Here is a 19342-nt window from a genome sequence, read left to right as displayed (position 1 = left end):
CTTTCTTCTTCCCTTCTGCAACTATGTGGCTCCTGTTGCTCATAATATTAAAGCTGTTTGTGTAAGGCTTTCCACCGAAGCCGTTTTAAGCCTGGCCCGTCAGCTTCTCTCCTAAGTAGCCTTCTCCGCTTGTGATAACAAGGTGACGCGATTGTGTAGGTGCTTTTTTGGAGGTGAGCCGTTTCCTCGTCAGCCTTGGAGTCTAACTCCAGCATTCGAAAGCACTGTGGAATGTATCCTGAGCTGTGGGACCGGAGCGCCTTCTTCCCCCTCGTATGTTTTATTTTTACTCTCAGCAGGCCGTTTTGGTGAGAACGAGGTTTCGGAGGCTGTGTCCAAAGGTCCACCACTTCCTTTCTTTTCTTAGTGCAATCAAATGAAAGAACGTGCTGCTTTTGTACAACTTTTATCCTTGTGGCAGTTGAACTGGCCTGGCTTTTAGGCACCAACATGGGATGTTAATTCTTTTACTTTTATTTCAGTCTTAACATCGTAGTGGCAAGTTGCACCCAAAGCAGTTGAGTGCAACCGCTGCTGGATGTTGAACATAGAGCCATGCTGGAGGACCCAGAAATAATAATAATAATAATAATAATAATAATAATAATAATAATAATAATAATAATAATGTATTTATACCCCGCCACCATCTCCCCGCGAGGACTTGGGGTGGCTCACATGGGGCAAGGCCCAAGTAACACAATTTACAAAAACAACAGCATAAATACATTGAACAATATACAAAAAACGAAAACACAGTAAGACAATAAAACAAGAGTTAATAATATCAATCAACCACCTATATATAAATGCCTAAATAGAACACTTATTTGGCAGGAATTGGCCATAGAATCCCATTTGGAGGATAAAGAAGTATTCTGTCATGTAAAAATAAAATACTGGGCCTATATTCACATTTTTTCCACTTTCACAGGGATCCTGCATTCCTGCAAAGATTGAGGCCTGCTGCATATCCAATTATATTATTTCCTCTTTTTTTCCTAACAAAAAAAGTAATAAACATTTGGTCCCAGCTAAAATGCATTTACTGGAATGTATACTTGCAAGATGAGAACTTGAATGAATCCCAATGAAGTTAATCCAGAGCAGGATTGAATGCCGAGTGTTCAATTGTTGTGCCTCTCCCATCTTGAAGGATCTCAAACATCTCACGTCCCATATATCTGTATGGTTATGCTTTGTTCGCCATTGTTGCTTTTGCATTACAGTTGTCTGACAATCCTCCTCCTTCCATCATTGCAGGTAACTTTGAAGTGGGCGTTCACATTGCAGATGTGAGTTATTTTGTGCTGGAAGGAACGGAACTGGATGAAGTGGCGAGCAAGAGAGCAACCAGCGTCTACCTTGTGCAGAAGGTAAGAAGAAGGTTATTTATTAAGAAAAACAAAAACAACAACACATACACGCACCCAAAACTCCCAATAGATACTATTCATCTGGGCAGAAATGTAACAAGTCTGGGATTTATTATGGAATTGCATGCCTTTTCCACCTTGTGCAGATCCACATGAATTCATCACCCATTTTAAATATTTCTAATTTTCTCTGAACTGTTCCTGTCCTTTCTTGTTTCTTTATGCACGTATTTTGACATTTTTTAGCAGGCTATAGTGCAGTTTACTTGAGTGATGCATTCCTCAACACCTATTTTTAAAAAGTCTTCCTTTAAATGTGCAATTTTCACACACATTGGAAGGCTAAACCTGTTACATTTCAAACTTGTTACAGTTCTATGAACATTCAGTATATCTTTTGCAGCAGGCAGCATTTGTTTATTTTTAATGAGTTTTTTTTTAAAAAAATCTTGGTACAGCTTAAACAATGAAAATAAACATAAAATAATACATGAAATAAATTACACCATATTTTCAATGTATAATTAAAGAAGCATTTTCATTGCCTTGAATGGCAATGACCAAAGAAGTCTAATTTTCCCTGCAAACATATTATTTTCAATAGAAATTTTTTATTTTATTGCTATGACAAAGTGTGTCATGTATATCTGAGGATCTTAGAGCAGAGTACAATAAAATTAGTGGCACTTGCTGCATGTGTGCTTAGGATTAATAGGTTGAGGGGGCTCATCTGTTACTCTTCACTCTATATAAACGGATGTATTGGTGGCACTGGTGTAGACAGAATATACTGGAATGGATAATGGAAAATGTACAGTATGCTCCATTTGCATGGGAAGTAGACTAGTTTATTTTGCAGCTTACAGTGAAAAAGCAATTGTTATTTCAGTGTTCAATATGTTGTTGAAGGCTTTTACATCTGGAAATATCAGGAAAAAATGATGCTAGAGCACGGCTATACAGCCTGGAAACCACACAACGTTCTACTTTAGTGTTAGTCGCTATCCTTCTCATAAGAGATCCACAGGCCCATCCAGTCCAACCTCATTCTGCCACAAAGGAAGACTCTATCCAAAACCTCCAAAGAAATAGACTCCACTATATTCTGAAGCAGTATATTTCATTGTTGAACATTGATTTAACCACCAGGAAGTACTTTTGAATGTTTTTAGGTGGAATCTCTGTCCTACTTCACTGGAAATGCTAATCCTGTGACTATCTCATTCATACCCTTGAAAGAATGGATATAGTATATATAGTATATAGTGGTGGGGAAGTTCTGTTTAGCTATGTTGGTTAATATCCATTGGCACAATTATTCTTTGTGAATGTTTGCAATGTTCATTTGGAGTTATTGGTGCTCTGATGGGAACAGTATTCATTATGTGAAGCAGTACTCTCCTGGAGCCAATGCAAAACAGGTTATTTCAGTGATACAAACACTTTGGCTTTTTCTGCTAAAGTCTGAAGCTTCCTGTGCTGTACAGCCTCCCCTGACCCAGTGGTCACCAGATGTGTCTAGCTTTGCCTATAGTAATAACTCAACATTGTTGATAGCATTATTTGCATTATTCACTCTCACTAGCAGCATCTCTTCAGGGTTTTAGACAGGGATCTCTCCCCCCCCCTCCATTTTGTTACAGATGCTACAGATGTTCCAAGCACCTTCCACATGCAAAGTGGGTGTCCTAAGACTAAGCTGGGGTCACCTCCCCAAAAATATCCTCTCCCTTTTACTTAATGAACCCATGTCACTGGTGAACTGAAGCCAGCATATAATGCTCAAGAAGCCTCACCCCAGGCAACTTAGTGCCCTTGCAGCCTTTTGGATTATGGTTGCCATCATACTTACCCTTGGCCATGCAGGTTGGAACCAATGAGAATGTCTGGATGACACTGAGTTGGGGAAGGCTCAATGTTTGATGAAGTATCAGAGTTTGCACGGCTGTGCTGCAGCAGTCTAACACTATTTAGGCAAGTCGCCGATTTTATTATTCCTGCTCTCAGTACACTTGGCACTGCATAGAATAACATAAAGAACATTTAAGTCCCTACCAGCAATGACTTTATATTCTAAATGCAAACTATAAACCATTGGCTGGAAGGGACTTGTGGTTAAACCACTGAAATAGAATCATTGTGTTCAGAACACTCCTTCCTTATTCAAAACAGCCTTTGTGCTGCAGGTAGGGCTATTTGTTGGATTGAGGAACACCAGAGGTTTTTTTTTTTTAAGGAATAGAACACCTTGCCTGAATACTCAAGCCAAAGGTGCAAAAGTAGAAAATAATTGGCTAACATAAAGTGCCTCTACAAAGTGGTTTTAAGGCGGGGTTGAGAGGTGCACACTTCTTCTATGCAAGTCTTTATCTGCGTATGGAGAAAGTAAGACGGGGAAGGCAGCTCTGGAGCAAATTAGGTTTGACAACTGTAGCATTGCAAACCCTGGCTTCCTCAGGGTTGGATGTTGCCTGTGTGTATGAGGCTGGGTGGGAATTCTCCCTGCAAGGAAATCAAATAGCACTGCGGAACTAATTCTCTTGAACTGCCTGCCTGGGAGAAAAGGGCTAGTTGTGCGAAAGGCTAATGGTTTGTTTTGAGAAACTGGGAGACTTAAAAATGAGTGTATCAGATTCTACAAAGCAGGCAAATCTAAACAGTTTTCTCCCTTCTGGCACGTCCCTCTGTGTTGTTTTAGGTGTGAAGTAGTTTGGCTGGGGAAGGTCAGCCATAAATCCCTATCCTATTTTTACTGGTCCTCTCCCCTCCTCTTTCTTCTTCATCATCATCCTGAAGATGAAAGATTGGGAGGAATGGAAGCCAATCACAAGTTGAGTCCAAGGGCCTTGAGATGGTGACACCAGCAGGTTGTCTGAGGTGTTGATATTTTGATAATGTCAAGCTGAATAATAAAGAGGTGATCGAAGCCTGAATTCATGGAAGTGTTGATACCAAAAATAAGAAAGAAAGCAAAAGAGAAAGCAACGCTTGAACAGAAACTCTTGGCTCCTCAACAAATTGCCTGTTTCCTTTGAGTGTCTTTCAGTGTCGGGGGCCACCCAGTGATTGTGCTTTGCACGTCCCCTTCCTTGGATGATGGGCGCAAAGCCATGGAAGCCAAAGCCATTGGGCTGTTAGTGTGGCTCCACCATCCCAACAGGCAATAGGTGGAATTTCACATTCTTTGGAGCCTGATTGCGATCCAGATTGAACAGGATGCAGCAACTAAAAACCAATGTGATTCTAGGCTGTATCAATAGGAGTAGAGATCGAGGGAAGCCATAGTCCCTGTTATTTTGCCTTGTTCAGGCCTCATCTGGAATAACCATGGGTCCAGTTCTGGGCAGCGCAATTCAAGGAGGGTATGGACAACCTGGAAGATGACCAGAGATGGGTGACCAAAATGGCCAAAGGTCTGAAAACCAGTAATCTCACTAAAGAGCGGTTTAGGGATCTGGGTATGTTTAGCTTGGAGAAGGTTGAAAAAGAACATAATTGCTTAAATAACACTATGTAACACGATTTTTGTACCTAATTGGTTCTATCATAAAAACATGGAAAACATTTATTAAACTACAAAAACTTTGTTTTTTTGGGAGGGACATCCTGCAGCACATTTTGCCCTAGTTTTTCAATGAATCATTGAGTCTCAACCAATTCAGCATAGTTTGTGGCAGCCACAAAAATGATTTTTTTCCTGAAATATAACAATTGTTTTCAAAGTAAGTACCGTACAATTAAACAGGAAATAATACTTTCAAACCAGGAATATATTTTTTTCAAATTTTGTTACATACTGTAATTGAAAGGATGTCACATTGGGATTAGGCAAGCTTTATTGCTGCTTCTCCAGAGACTGGGGCAATGGATTTAAATGGCGGGAAAAGAGATTGCACTTAAGCCTTAGAAAGAACTTACTAATGGTCAGAACTGTTTGATAGTGAAATATGCTGCCTAGGAATCCCATAGATTCTCCTTCTCTTGTGATTTTGAAGCAGAATCTGAATGACCATCAGTTGGTAGGGCTTTGATTGTATTTGCCTGCATGGCATAGAGTTGAATTGGATGGTCTCTTCCAAATGTATGATTCTATTTTATTTTTCCACAAGAAGCCTTCAGCTCATCGGTTCACCTCTGTTATAGCAGGCCTCCCCAGATATGATTCCCCCTCATGGGACACTTTCCTTGGCCGGCCTCCCCATGGACTCACTGGCTACTATGACCTGCCATATATCTCACCGCTGGCACCTATTAAACCTCCTGATCAAGATTCGTTCTAAGATCTGGAAGCATTGCAGCTCAGGGAGAAAAATTGGGGAGATGAAGTTGTTGGGGGAATTGAGTGTTCAGTTTTGAAGAGGAAACTCCAAAATTCAGGCCTCTTTCTTGACTTTCTTGACTCCTTACTATTTCATGGCTTGGGTGACATTCTCCCTGAATCTGGAATCTTAGTGACCATAGTACCTGACTCACCCAAGGTGTATCAAAGATGAAAAACTAACGCTAAATCAGATAATATAAATACCTTAAAATCTCAGTCTCATTTAAGGCAGGGGCTAAATACCGCTATCCTAAAGGCATCATATCTTATTTGATCTTGGAAGCTGAGCAGGATCAGGCCTGACTAGTAATTGGATATGAGACAACCAACAAATAGCAGGTGCTGTAGGCTCTGTTTCAGAGGAAGGAAGAGGAAAACTGTTTTCTGAATATTCCTTGCCTAAGAAAACCCTATGGAATTTGTGTGGACACCATAAGTTAACAGATGACATGAAGGCACACATGCCTACACACTAAAAGCTGGCATGAGGTTGAGCTCCTTGAAACCACTGGGTCATTCTCAAAATGGTGTGAAACCACCATCTGCTCACCTCTGAAATTAGAGGCATCTTAGCCATACCATCCAAAGGTGGTCTCAGCATTTGTGCAGACTTTCCTGTCTTTTGTCATCCTTCTCCCTTTAATAGGTGATTCTTGTTCTGTGACTGTTGCATTCCCACCAGTGTTCTTAACTTCTCCACTGGATCTACATGATCTGCAGGTTGCTAATCATCATACTCGAATATTTCATAGCTAGATTAGCTTAGTTTGATTGGCAGCAAACACTTTTCTTCTCTCGCCCTGAGTTTTCCAATGGGCGCTGCCCCTCCTGAAACAGATAACCCCCGATGGCCGGGCCAAGGCATGGCCAGCCTCACGTAGGACATCTGTGAGTTATGGGCCACCTCCTATTGTCAACAGGCTCCCTCGCCATTGGAATAACACAGCTGGCAGCCTTTTGTGTCGGGAGGAATGGCTTATCAGACCCCGTCACCCTCCTGACCTTCCAGTCCGCTCAGCCTTGCTGATGCTTATGGAAAGAGAGTTCTTTCCTGGTCGGAGACTCGACAGCCAGCCTCGCTGTCCCATACGCTGCCAGGCCATTCGCTTGGATTTACGAGCAGGGATGGGGTGCCAAACCACAAACGTGATTAAATATTTTAAGAGCCCGAAGGCTCTGCGTGTGGATAGAAAATGTTATGCTTTCTGAAAAGTTATACGGCACCTCCATTATTTGGTTTGTGTTGTTTTGTGAGGGTTTTTGGAGCGTTCTTTTTGGAATCTGTTTGCTTCTTGCAGCGATAAGGGAGGGCAGGGGATACATCTACTTCAGAAGATGAAAACTGTGGTTTATAAGAGGTGTGTGTACTATTCGGTATAAACATAGTGACCTGTTCCTCAAGATAGTTAGGAGAATGGTACGTAGCAATCATTCAGTCTTACTAAAACAATCTTCCCCTAAATCAGTGGTTCCTAATGTCTGATGTAAATAATAATAATAATAATAATAATAATAATAATAATAATAATAATAATAGATTGAAATCAAAAATCAGAAACTCCTCAAAGCACAGCAGACAAAGAATCAGTACAAGAAAACCGCACTACAAACTAGAGCTGACAGCTGGCACGACAAAACATTGCATGGAAAGTTCCTTGACAAAATTGAAGGAAAAGCTGATAAGGAGAAGACCTGGCTATGGCTCAGAATACATCACACAGTCCTAGACACTTGGGAAATGTTCGACTTGTGATTTTGTGAAACGAAATCCAGCATATCTATCTTGTTTGCTGTGTCATAATAAAATAATTTTTATTTGTACCCTGCCACCATCTCCCCGAAGGGACTTGGGCCGGCTCACAGAAACACTTCAAAGTGCCACATATAAACAACAGTACATAAGCATATAAACAACAACATAAGTTTAAAAACAACACACATAACACACATAAAATCCATCTCATGAATTGTAAAAAATTTCTAAAATGCAGTAGAACCTGCAAACAAAGCTGGCTATCTGTAGTAACAAATCAAAGTGCATAATGAAGTAATTGGTGGATTCTAAATCTGACTATAGATTACACAAGGTCAAAGGTTTGTCTAAAAAAACACACATGTTTTTAAATTAGCCTGAAAAATTCGAGAGTGGGGGCTAAGCTAATTTCTCTAGGGAGGGTATTCCAGGGTCTGGGTCCACCACCGAGAAGGCCCTCTTTCTCGTCCCCACATGCCGTGCTTGAGACGGTGGTGGGACCAAGAGAAGAGTCTCCCCGGCAGATCTCAAAGCCTGCGTTGGTTCATGGAAGGAAATGCGGTCTCGAAATTGGTTGGACCCGAAGCATATAGGGCGTTATAGGTAATAACCAGCACTTTGAATTGGGTCCGGAAACTTGTTGGAAGCCAGTGGAGCTGCTTTAAAAGGGGTGTGGTATGCTCCCTAAAGCTCACCCGAAATAGTAATCTGGCTGCCGACCTTTGCACTAACTGCAGTTTCCAAGCTGGCTTCAAATGCAGCCACACGTAGAGTGCATTACAGTAGGGTGATGTATACAAAACAACAGTCTGATTTTTTTAAAGAACTAAAAAGAGTAAACATTATAGTATGATCCCCTTTTCCACGGATTCAATATCCTTGATTACACTTATTCAAGCTCCAAAAAATACTCAACCTCAGAAGTGTTTGTGGGACTATGATATGCGTTTGGCCCAAGTATAGTAAAAATATAGAATTCTTGTTGTCCATGGTTTCAGGTATCCACGGGAGATCTGGGAATATGTCCTCTGTGGATAAGGGAGTCATAGTGTATTGAGAACAGTTTTGTTTGCTGAATGCTTGGTAAGAAGTAATGTGGCTTATATTCCTAATGAAAACTTGTTTTCAAGCAGGAGACTCTATTTGAAGGGCAATTTCTGGAAAGGTGATTTTTTTTGGTGTTGTCACTATCTCAACTTGCTTTGAGTGGCACAGAAAATAATAATATTAAAATGTAGAGGACCCTATAGAGCAGTGGTTCTCAACCTGTTTTGATCTACAGTTCCCAGAAATCCCAGCCAGTTTACCAGCTGTTAGGATTTCTGGGAGTTGAAGGCCAAGACATCTGGGGACCCACAGGTTGGGTAGGGTGTTAGAAATGCTATTTTAGGAACTTCTGTTTATATTGGTATTATAGTGGATAGACATTTCCCGGATGGCTTACAGTTAACTTTGCTTTTCTTTTCACCTTGAATTCCAGCTTTGGAGAAAAGGCAGGGTATAAATAAATATTAGGAGGAAGATTAGAATAAGAACAATAATAAACATGTTCTTTAAAAATAAGCAGTAAATCAAGGTATTTTTCAATTTCCTTTAAAAAACAATAAGAAATAAATCCAAGTGTTTTACAATCTCATTGGGGAAAACAATGGAAGGAACAACTGAATGTGGCAAGGATAGAAGCATCAATGGAGAAAATATGTGCAAATGATAATACACACATATATCTATCTATACACATAATAAAAGTGAAAATCTGTATGTGTGTATGTGGCAAGTGTCCTGCCTCCACAAACAGCTATAGTCCCCACTAAGCAGGAGCCACCCCTCTGTCCACTAACATTTCAGGTTATAGTGAGTGCTATGAACATGTCCAAGAGCCTTGCCAATGTCCTCCACAAACACCATGCTGCCCACCACCCAAGTGAAAACTTTCATTTGGAGACAATTTTCTGTTTCTCCTCCACCAAAGATACCTCCCAGGGTTCCTTTCTCTCTCCATTGTTGTGAAATTTGCAAGACCCCTTAACTCTTTCATACTCTTTTCAACTGTCTGCATAACAAACAGTGGAGAATTGAGCAGCAACCAAACATACTGGAGGAGTTTGGGGGATTGACTCCACATGATGGAAGTTCTAGTTCACCCTGCATTAAGACACAGCACTGTGACCACCTGTGACAATACCTGGACCACATTTGGCACACAGAACCCTCATGACCAAAGAAAAATACTGGAGAGGGTTGAGGGGAATTCACTTTGATTTATAGCTGTTGTAGGTACTGGGATTTATAGTTCACCTGCAATCAAAGAGCACTCTGGACCCCACCAACAATGCACTATGTTTGGCACACAGAACTCCCATGACCAACAAAAAATGCAGGAGGTCTCTGTGGAAAATTCACCTTGATTTATAGGAATTATAGTTTACTAGCTGTGCCCGGCCACGCGTTGCTGTGGCGAAGTCTGGTGGTCTGGGAAATAAAGTATTGAGGAATTGGTGGTAGTTAAGGTCAAGGGTAAAGGTTTTCCCCAGACATTAAGTCCAGTCGTGTCTTACTCTGGAGGTTGGTGCTCATCTCCATTTCTAAGCCGAAGAGCCGGCGTTGTCCGTAGACTCCTCCAAGGTCATGTGGGGTGACTACATGGAGCGGCGTTACCTTCCCGCCGGAGCAGTACCTATTGATGCACTCACATTTGCATGTTTTCGAACTTCTGGGTTGGCAGAAGCTGGAGCTAACAGTGGGGGCTCTCTCCGCTCCCCCAATTCAAACCTGTGGCCTTTCAGTCCAGAAGTTCAGCAGCTCAACGCTTTAACACGCTGCGCCATCAGGGGATATTATTTCCTAAAGGTTGTGAATATACAATATTTCTGATTGGTTTTTTTTGTTTGTTGGAGGCAAGTATGAATGCTGCAATTAGGAAAAATGATTAGGATGTAATGGCCTTGCAGCTTTAAAGCCTGGCTGTTTCCTCCCTGTTAGCTGGCCCTGATTGTTTCCTGTCTGGAATTCCCTTGTTTTCAGAGTGGTATTGTTTGCGATATTTTATGTCTGTGGCTTCTACTGTCTGTGGCCCTGAGAAAACAGAGGATTTTCCAGACTTTGATGATGGGAATACTTTGTTGGGAGGTGTTAGCTGGCCCCGATTGTTTCCTGTGTGGAATTCCCCTGTTTATTTACTGTCCTGGTTTTAGAGATTATATTGTTCTGCATTATTCCATCCCAGTAATTATTTCATATTAAAGAAGAATCTCACTTATCCAACATTCGCTTATACAATGTTCTGGATTATCCAACGCAGTCTGCCTTTTCATAATCAATGTTTTTGTAGTCAGTGTTTTAAATTCATTGTGATATTTTAGTGGTAAATTTGTAAGGGACTCTACAGTACAGTAGAGTCTCACTTATCCAACATAAACGGGCCGGCAGAACGTTGGATAAGCGAATATGTTGGATAATGAGGAATTAAGGATAACCCTATTAAACATCAAATTAAGTTATGATTTTACAAATTAAGCACCAAAACATCATGTTAGACAACAAATTTGTCAGAAAAAGTAGTTCAATACACAGTAATGCTATATAGTAATTACTGTATTTATGAATTTAGCACCAAAATATCACGATATATTGAAAGCATTGACTACAAAAATGCGTTGGATAATCCAGAACGTTGGATAAGCGAGTGTTGGATAAGTGAGACTCTACTGTAAATACTACATAGCATTACTGCGCATGGAACTACTTTTTCTGTCAAATTTGTTGTATAATATGATGTTTTGGTGCTTAATTTGTATAACGATTACCTAATTTGATGTTTAATTAGCTTTTCCTGAATCCCTTCTTATTATCCAACATATTCACTTATCCTGCCGGCCTGTTTACGTTGGATAAGTGAGACTCTGCTGTATATTGATAATCTTATATTATCTGCTCAGAACTGGATTATCTGAGGCCCCTTCTTCACAGCTGTATAAAATGCACACTGAAGTGGATTATATGGTAGTGTGGAGTCAAGATAATCCAGTGCAAAGCAGATAATATAAGATTCTAAATGGGTTATATAGCTGTGTGGAAGGGCCTTGAGTCTACACTGCCATATAATCCAGTGCAAATTAGATAATCTGTGGAAGAAGCCTAAGTGAGGCCTAAATCTGCCTGTCCCCTAACTGAAACCTGGCTGTCCCTTGGTTGCTAGGCAACCAAATGGGCAGAGATTAGCCCTCTAAACTGGCAGCAATTGGATAAAAAAAATTATTGCTCTCCCTCTAATTAGGACTTTATTTTTCTTTTCTTTTTGTTGTATCAACCTTGAGGCGTGGATGATGGGTTGTGTTGTCAAATTTTGAGGTTGGGGGGCCTGTACTTTTGTTGTTTTGTGAATTGCCGTGATGCCATCACTCTTTTATATATATAGACTTACATTCAGAGAGAACTGTGAATGAAAACAACAATGGATCTGCACCAAATGGGACAGTCATATTCAATATGCTCAAATTTGAATACGGGTGGAATTGGGGTGGAATTGGCCTTGACATTTGTTAGTTGTAGGTACTCAGATTTGTAGTACATCTGCAATCATAGAGCACTCTGAACCCCACCAATGATGGACCTGGAACGTACTGGAGGGATTTCCCGGCACTGACCCACCATGGTGGGAGTTGTAATTCATCTTGCAGCTGGAGAGCAGACTGAACCTCATCAACGATGCATCTAGAGCAAATTTGTCCAGCATGAGAAACTTTAAGTATTGATGGAGTTTCAAGGGGTTAACGTGGCATGATGTGAGTTGTAGTACACCCACAACCTTATGCATTTTGTAAAATAAAAAAAATAACTTCTTATAACTCAGGCAACACTGGGTACCCAAGCTGGTATATATTATCAGTTGTGTACAAGGGCTTTATGAGATGTTATAGAAGAGAGATTTAAAGCTAGAGAGAAAGGGGGAGCTAGGTTGACAAAATGGCATTTTCCTGGTGTGTTCACCAGTCTATTTGTTCATTATAGCAGGCCTCCTTATTACTCCATTTGGTTGAATCCAGTTTTGTTTATATACAGTGTTCCCTCACTTATCGCTGGGGTTAGGTTCCAGGACCACCCGCAATAAGTGAAAATCCACAAAGTAGGGACACTATATTTATTTTAATATTTATACATTATTTAGTAGTTTTTTAAGTCTTTATCAACCAATCATGTGTTGATAAATCGCCTCCTTTTCCTCCCGTTGCCGCTTGGGCTCCTTTTCTCTCTCTTTGGCTTCTCCTTCCTCCCTTCCTTAGGCTGTAAATTGCAATTTTTATGATTTATAATAGTCTTTTAGAGTTTATTGAAAAACCGCGAAACAGCAAATCCGCAAAAAGTGAACCTCGAAGTAGTGAGGGAACACTATATAGAAAGTGTTGAGTGCCTTCTGTTGTTTATTGGACCCATTTCTGCTTTCTCCCTTAGCCTTGGGTGTGTTATGGGGAGGGAGACATCAAATGGGAAGTTGGAAAACTTATCTTGGCTCCATTTTCACTTGTGTCCCTTTCCTCGCAGGTGGTCCCCATGCTTCCTAAACTGCTCTGCGAAGAGCTCTGCAGTCTCAATCCCATGACCGACAGGCTCACCTTCTCTGTCATATGGAAACTGAGTCCAGAAGGCAAGGTAAGGAGGGATGGCTTCATAAGTGGCTCAGCACTTGGTTCGGTATGTTGAGATAAGCATTGATACATCAGCTAAGCAAAATACCTGATGTGTGGAAACGAGCAGGTTGCATTAGTCTTAAAAGGAGTATGATGAATCAAAGAATTCTCATTTAGAAAGCAAAGCAGTTCCAAGGAAAACTACGCATCTTGACTGGCCATGTGGTTAGCATCAGATTTTCTATCCTGGATTAAATATATTTTAAAAAAATAAATCTAAGTCATACTTTTCACTTCCCAAAATGGCAACTAATTACCACCTAGAAGACCATAACCTCCTTCCATTGTTGCCTTCTCCCAGTGGCTATTATTTAATGCTATATATCAGGCAATAGTTATCCATCATCCACATGAACCCCCCTGATTTTGGCAATTCATGGATCACCACCATTAACAGTTGGCAGCAAGAAATATCAAAACAAAGACACTTCCATTTTCATTTTTCATTAAAATTCCAAGGGTAGCAGTTCTCTTTTGAAGCAAGGCACATGCTTTACAGTAAATTGTGGTTTTTAAATGTTTTATTTTAAAAGTGGAAATGAGCTTCCAATTACTTCTAGTTTTTAGTTTTAATCAATGACTTCTAAAGGGGCATATACCATATCAAGTTCCAAGTGAGGGCAATTGATCATGTGATGTGTCACAGTTGTGCAGTCATGTCATATGTCTTCTGAACATAGTGATTTCATCCACCCACCTAACAACTACAGATTAATCTTTGCTCCATGATGAAGTCTTGTTGTATATCCTTCCATTATCACCGCAACTTGTCTTTACCTTTGCTGCTTCTGATCCTGATCTGCTACTAGCTCACCTGAGTTCAGATATCTGCTAGAGTTCATGTTGGGGTGGAAGTCACTTGAACATTTTATGTTACTGCTTCTTGTCAAAAAGCTTTGATCTTTTTGCCCTTGGTTCTGGAAAACAGTTTTTGATGGGAAATCCTTGCCTGTGCCCATACCTAGGCAACAATATTTTAATCTGTCTAGATTTATGGAATTATATCATGTCTGAACTGACAATTCTAATGCTTGTAATGGCTCTGAGATGCTCTGTATGGAGCTGAGAACCAGGGATTAGAAGGGTGAGAAAAAGATGGGGGTGAGGGCTTCATTCTAAGAAGGCGCACGTCTTTCTTCATGGGGAGTTTATGTGGATACAGGCAATTAGGACCTGTCTCCAGCAACAGGATTTTCATGTTGAGTTGGAGCAAGCTTTCAGGAGGGAGTCCAAAGAAATGCATTACTGTGATGTGCAGAATCAAATACAGTATACAAACTATTTATTCTTCATTAGCCAGCTAATTATTTGTTTTTACTGGCTGGTGTCCCAACATTTTAGAAGACTGCAGGAAATAGCCAGTGCAGACAAATATTTTCTGGTCTTTTCTTCACTTTCCTTTCTTGATTTCCTCATCATATCATATTATTGTGTGGGAAAGACCTCCACACAAATGTGATGAAGCTCCAAGACAAATCATAGCTGACATGGTATTGAGGGAGGTGGGCTATTGGGTCCTTTCAAAACCTATGTTTAACTTTATGAAGGTACCCAGTCATTTGTTTTGACCTTGTCCAAAGGATTGACATATTGAACATGATAACATTTGTATGATCCACATTCACTCCTAGATGAAAAGAGATCTTGTGCTACATCTTCTTCTTTAAAGTCCTGCTGATTGATTCTGTACACACATGGTTTAAAAATCAAGGCTAGATAAGATGATATAGAAGGGAAGAAAGGACAAAGTCTCTGAAATCTCGCTGTTGCAAAAAAGAGGAGAGTTGGTTTTACTTAGAAAATGTAGGAGATGTTTGCTAGGGTATTTAAGTATAGAGTCTATGATCCCTTACCATATGGGGAAGACCTTCGCTCTGAATTCACTATCAAGTTCAGGTGCAATCTTGCAGGATTGCGGTTGTGTGGATAAACAAGTTTTTAAGAATTGTATCCCCAATAGTCTGAGCATAACAAGGGATATCCTCTTTCCCTGTGAGTTTCTTCTCTACATAACAATGCATTGGTATTATATCTCTTCCCTCATTTGCCATCTTGATGTTTCAGATTCTTGATGAGTGGTTTGGGCGGACGGTGATCCGTTCCTGTGCAAAGCTCAGCTATGACCATGCCCAAAGTATGATCGAGAACCCCGAGAAGGAGTTTGGCACGCAAGAGCTCCCTCCCATCTCCCCACAACATTCAGTTGCCAAAGTTCGCCAGGCAGTCCTCAATCTCCATCAAATTGCCAAGAAGCTGCGGAACCAGCGTTTTGAGGATGGTGCTCTTCGGTTGGATCAGGTCAGTCCAGCCTATTTAGTGGTGAAGATAAAATGGAGTCATACCTTCCGCAATAAGTGAAAATCCATGAAGTAGGGACAATATATTTATTTTAATATTTACACATTATTTTAGTAGTTATACACTATTTTAAGTCTTTATCAACCAATCGTGTGTTGATAAATCACCTCCTTCTCCTCCCGTTGCTGCTTGGGCTCCTTTTTCCTCCCTTCAGCTTCTCTTTCCTCAGGCTATAAATTGTAATTTTTTATGATTTATAATAGTCTTTTAGAGTTGATTGAAAAACCGCGAAACAGCGAATCTGCGAAAAGTGAACCACGAAGTAGTGAGGGAACACTGTACTCTTAAATAATTGCAGCTTTTAATTTGTCAAACAGTGGGTTGCATTATTAAATAACAGCAAGGCCTCCAGTGTTGCCTGTGTTAGGCATTTTGTAATACTATTTATTAGCAATAGTCATTGTTTGATTTTGGATTTTATAAATGGACCCATTAGAAAATGCATAACCGTATAATGGGATCATTTATAACCCAAGACCTGTTTGGACTGCAACTCTCTTCAGGTCCAGATATGGCCAGCTGTAACTCCCTTTACCCCCAGATCTGGTGGGGTGGCATTCCCATTAGCCCCTAATCTAATGGGAACCCCTTAGTCCCTTTGGGGAGAGGGGATGGGGTATAAATACAGGTGGTGGTGGTGGTTGTTGTTTTTGCTGTTGTTGTTGTTGTTGTTGTTGTTGGGATTCATATGGCTCTCTGGATGTGGGTGGTTACATCTCTCATGACCCCCTGTCAATCGCCCCAAAACACTGCCAGTATTTTAAATTGGTCATAACCGGTATGCATGCCAAATTTGGTTGAGATCCATCATTGGTGGGATTCACACGTTTCTTTGCATGAGGGTGGATTACAACTCACCTCATCCTCTGTCAATTCCCCCTAAACCCCGGCTACAGATCTTTATTATATCCATTACTAGCATCCATTACTGTGTTTATGTGCCTACAGTGTGGATTTCATAGTGTTTTTTTTTAAGATAAGGAAGACTGATCCTTCTTAGCTTTCAAGATCAGACAGGATCTGGTGTCTTTAGGATGCGGAGGGCAACTTTCTTGTAGTTTTCCAGATGTTTCAGGGTTATACCAGAGGCAAGAAGTGAAGATTAGGATGTAAGAACATGCCTCTGCTGAACCATCTCCCATCAAAGTTGACTCAATTGCATATAACACCATTGGCATTTATATATCTGGCTGCTGGCATCTAACACTGGTAATCTTTGTATGAGAGTGGATTGAGAAGCTGACTTTCCCTTTGCATTTGAGCAGTGCGGTTTTGGGTATACAGAAAGAGGTGGCTTTTCTTTCCCCGCTTCACTTCTTCTTCTTCGCACTGTTGCTGACTCCACTATGGGTTAGTCTTGGGGGAGCTTCCCATTAATTATGGCTTTGAAGGGTGTGAAAAGTGCACACAATTAATTTTGTGAAGGGCCTTTTCTTTGCTGTTCTGAGCTGATCAGGGTCCCCCTCTGGAGAACTGGAAAGGGGACAAAAGATACATAGGGAGGGAGGAAAGAATGATGGGCTATGGAGCACATGCCTGTGAGTTCTCAGGACTCCAGAGACCAGGGAGGCCTTAGTCTTTAGAGCCACAGAAAACAAGCTTGCCCCCTCCTCAGTATGACATCCTTTCATATATTTAAACATGGCTCTCGTGTCCCCACTCAGCCTCCTCTTCTCCGAGATAAACAGATCCAGCTCCCTAAGCCACTTCTCATAGGGCTTGGTTTCCAGAACTTTGACCACTTCGGCCACCCTTCTCAGGACACATTTTATCATGTCAATATACTTCTTGAATTGTTCTGCCCAGATTTGGGCACAGGGTTATTCCAGGTGAGGTTTGACCAAAGCAGAATAAAGAGAGACTGTGAATTTCCCCAATCTCGACACTATGTCCCTTTTGATGCAGCCTAGAATCACATTAACTTTTTCAGCTGCGGCATCACACTCCTGGCTCATGTTCAGCTTGTGGTCTACTAAGACTTCCAGATCCCTTTCACATAGACTGTTTCCAAGCTAGGTTTTTTAATGTCAGGAGTGACTTGAGAAACTGCAAGTCGCTTCTGGTGTGAGAGAATTGGCTGTCTGCAAGGACATTGCCCAGGGTTCGCTCAGATGTTCGATGTTTTACCATCCTGTGGGAGGCTTCTCTCATGTCCCTGCATGGGAAGCTGGAGCTGACAGACGGGAGCTCACCCCGTTCCTCGATTTGAACCATCAATCTTTCGATCAGCAGTCCTGCTGGCACAAGGGTTTAACCCATTGCACCACCGGGGGTTCCTACAAGCTAGGTGTCATCCATTCTTTATTTGGGCATTTCATTTTTTATTTTCAAAGTGTAATACCATACATTTCTCCCTGTCAAAATTCATTTTGTTAATTAGTTAGCTTCCAATCTGTGAAGGTCTCTTTGGATTCTGATCCTGTCTTTTAGAGTATGAGTTATTCCTCCCAGTTTGATGTCATCTGCAAATTTGATCAGCATGCCTCCTATCCTATCATTCAAATCATTGATAAAGATGTTCAATCCCACTGGAACCAGGACAGGCAGTTGCTTTGGGTTTGGTTAGTCAACTAGTTCTCAGTCCACCTAACAGTGTTTTCCAATCTTTGGAAAGTTCTATTTCTTAAGTTGCTGGCATTTAAAAGTGAAGAAAAAGTATACACTTCTACTTTGCTGAGAGAGTTGTCCTGTTCTCTTGACTGCTGCTTTTAAAACTCCTAAGAGCAATTGTGCTCTTTTATGACCTGGAAACTGCAAAGTGTCCTCCTACAATGGGAAGGCTAGCCTACCATGTCAAAATAAGCTGTAGCAGGGGAGCAGTTTCATTAAAATGAGGAAGCCAAGTGATATTGCTTTTGCAAGTAATCTCTTCTCCGAAACCGTTGGGTGATTTTACACGCTAGAACTACATTGGCTGCTCAGTTTGTTCAGTGAGCAAGGCTGTTTGGTGTGAAGGGAATGGGATAGGAGTGGGTCTGTAGAAGCAGGATGCCCATGCAGCAAGGTAATTGCTTTTTCTTCAAAATGCAGTCGCTGCTTATTCATGGCATGGATGGATTCCAAAAGGATTGTGCTGTTTCAGTGAGGCAGTACATTAAGAAACAAATAGTAAAAAATGCAAGTTTTAAAAGTAGTGTAAATCTGGCACACCTGTTGAAAAGACAATTTCTCTTCGACACAGAAAGAGGCAAAGTTGCCTTAGGCTCAGGTGGTCTGCACAGTTCTGATTATCAGGAAATCCTTGGGGTGTTTGTAACCCAGTTTCCTAATCTCCTTTGAGTTGGTACTAAAAGAAATGTGCACCACATGCAACCTTCCCCAGACTGATTTACTGGAGTGTATTACACCATTTAATACACTAGACTACAACTCCTGTCATCTTCACCAGCCACGTTGGCTCTGTGGATTGGAACTGGAGTCATCTGGAATGGGATTGAGACCCCATCTACATTGTCATATAATGCTGTTTTGTAATGAAGTTTAACTGCATTTAATTGTGTTATAGGAGTCTGCACTGCCATATAACGCATATAATGCCTATAACGCATTTAATTGTGTTCTAGGAATCTGCACTGCCATATAATGCAGTTAAACTTCATTATGAAACTGCATCATATGGCAGTGTAGATGGGCCTCTCTCTTTCAAAGGCGTAACAAGGCCCCTTTACATACTGACATTCTAGATTTCTTCTTCTGTTTACGTTTATTCCACTTTTTCTCTCTGCAAGAAGTCTCACAGTGATGTTTTTGAACAGATAAACATATTGAACTTTCTAAAGACAATTTTGGCGGCCAAATGCTTTTTTTTTTTGAATGAGCTATATATATATATTTAATGTACCAAATA

General features: G+C 40.8%; 1 protein-coding gene across 2 annotated transcripts in view; it reads left to right on the top strand.

The window, feature by feature from the left end:
• dis3l2 (DIS3 like 3'-5' exoribonuclease 2) overlaps positions 1-19342 on the top strand; it is a 242595-nt gene that overhangs the window by 154146 nt on the left and 69107 nt on the right. For both annotated transcript variants that reach the window (XM_008117855.3, XM_008117854.3), the window contains exons 12-14: positions 1264-1376; positions 12992-13099; positions 15202-15435. In XM_008117855.3, coding sequence (XP_008116062.2) covers positions 1264-1376; positions 12992-13099; positions 15202-15435 — 455 coding nt within the window. The remainder of the gene's footprint in view (positions 1-1263; positions 1377-12991; positions 13100-15201; positions 15436-19342) is intronic.

Source organism: Anolis carolinensis, chromosome 3, assembly GCF_035594765.1.
Source record: "Anolis carolinensis isolate JA03-04 chromosome 3, rAnoCar3.1.pri, whole genome shotgun sequence".
Taxonomy (NCBI): domain Eukaryota; kingdom Metazoa; phylum Chordata; class Lepidosauria; order Squamata; family Dactyloidae; genus Anolis; species Anolis carolinensis.
This window is presented reverse-complemented; position numbering and strand designations above follow the sequence as displayed.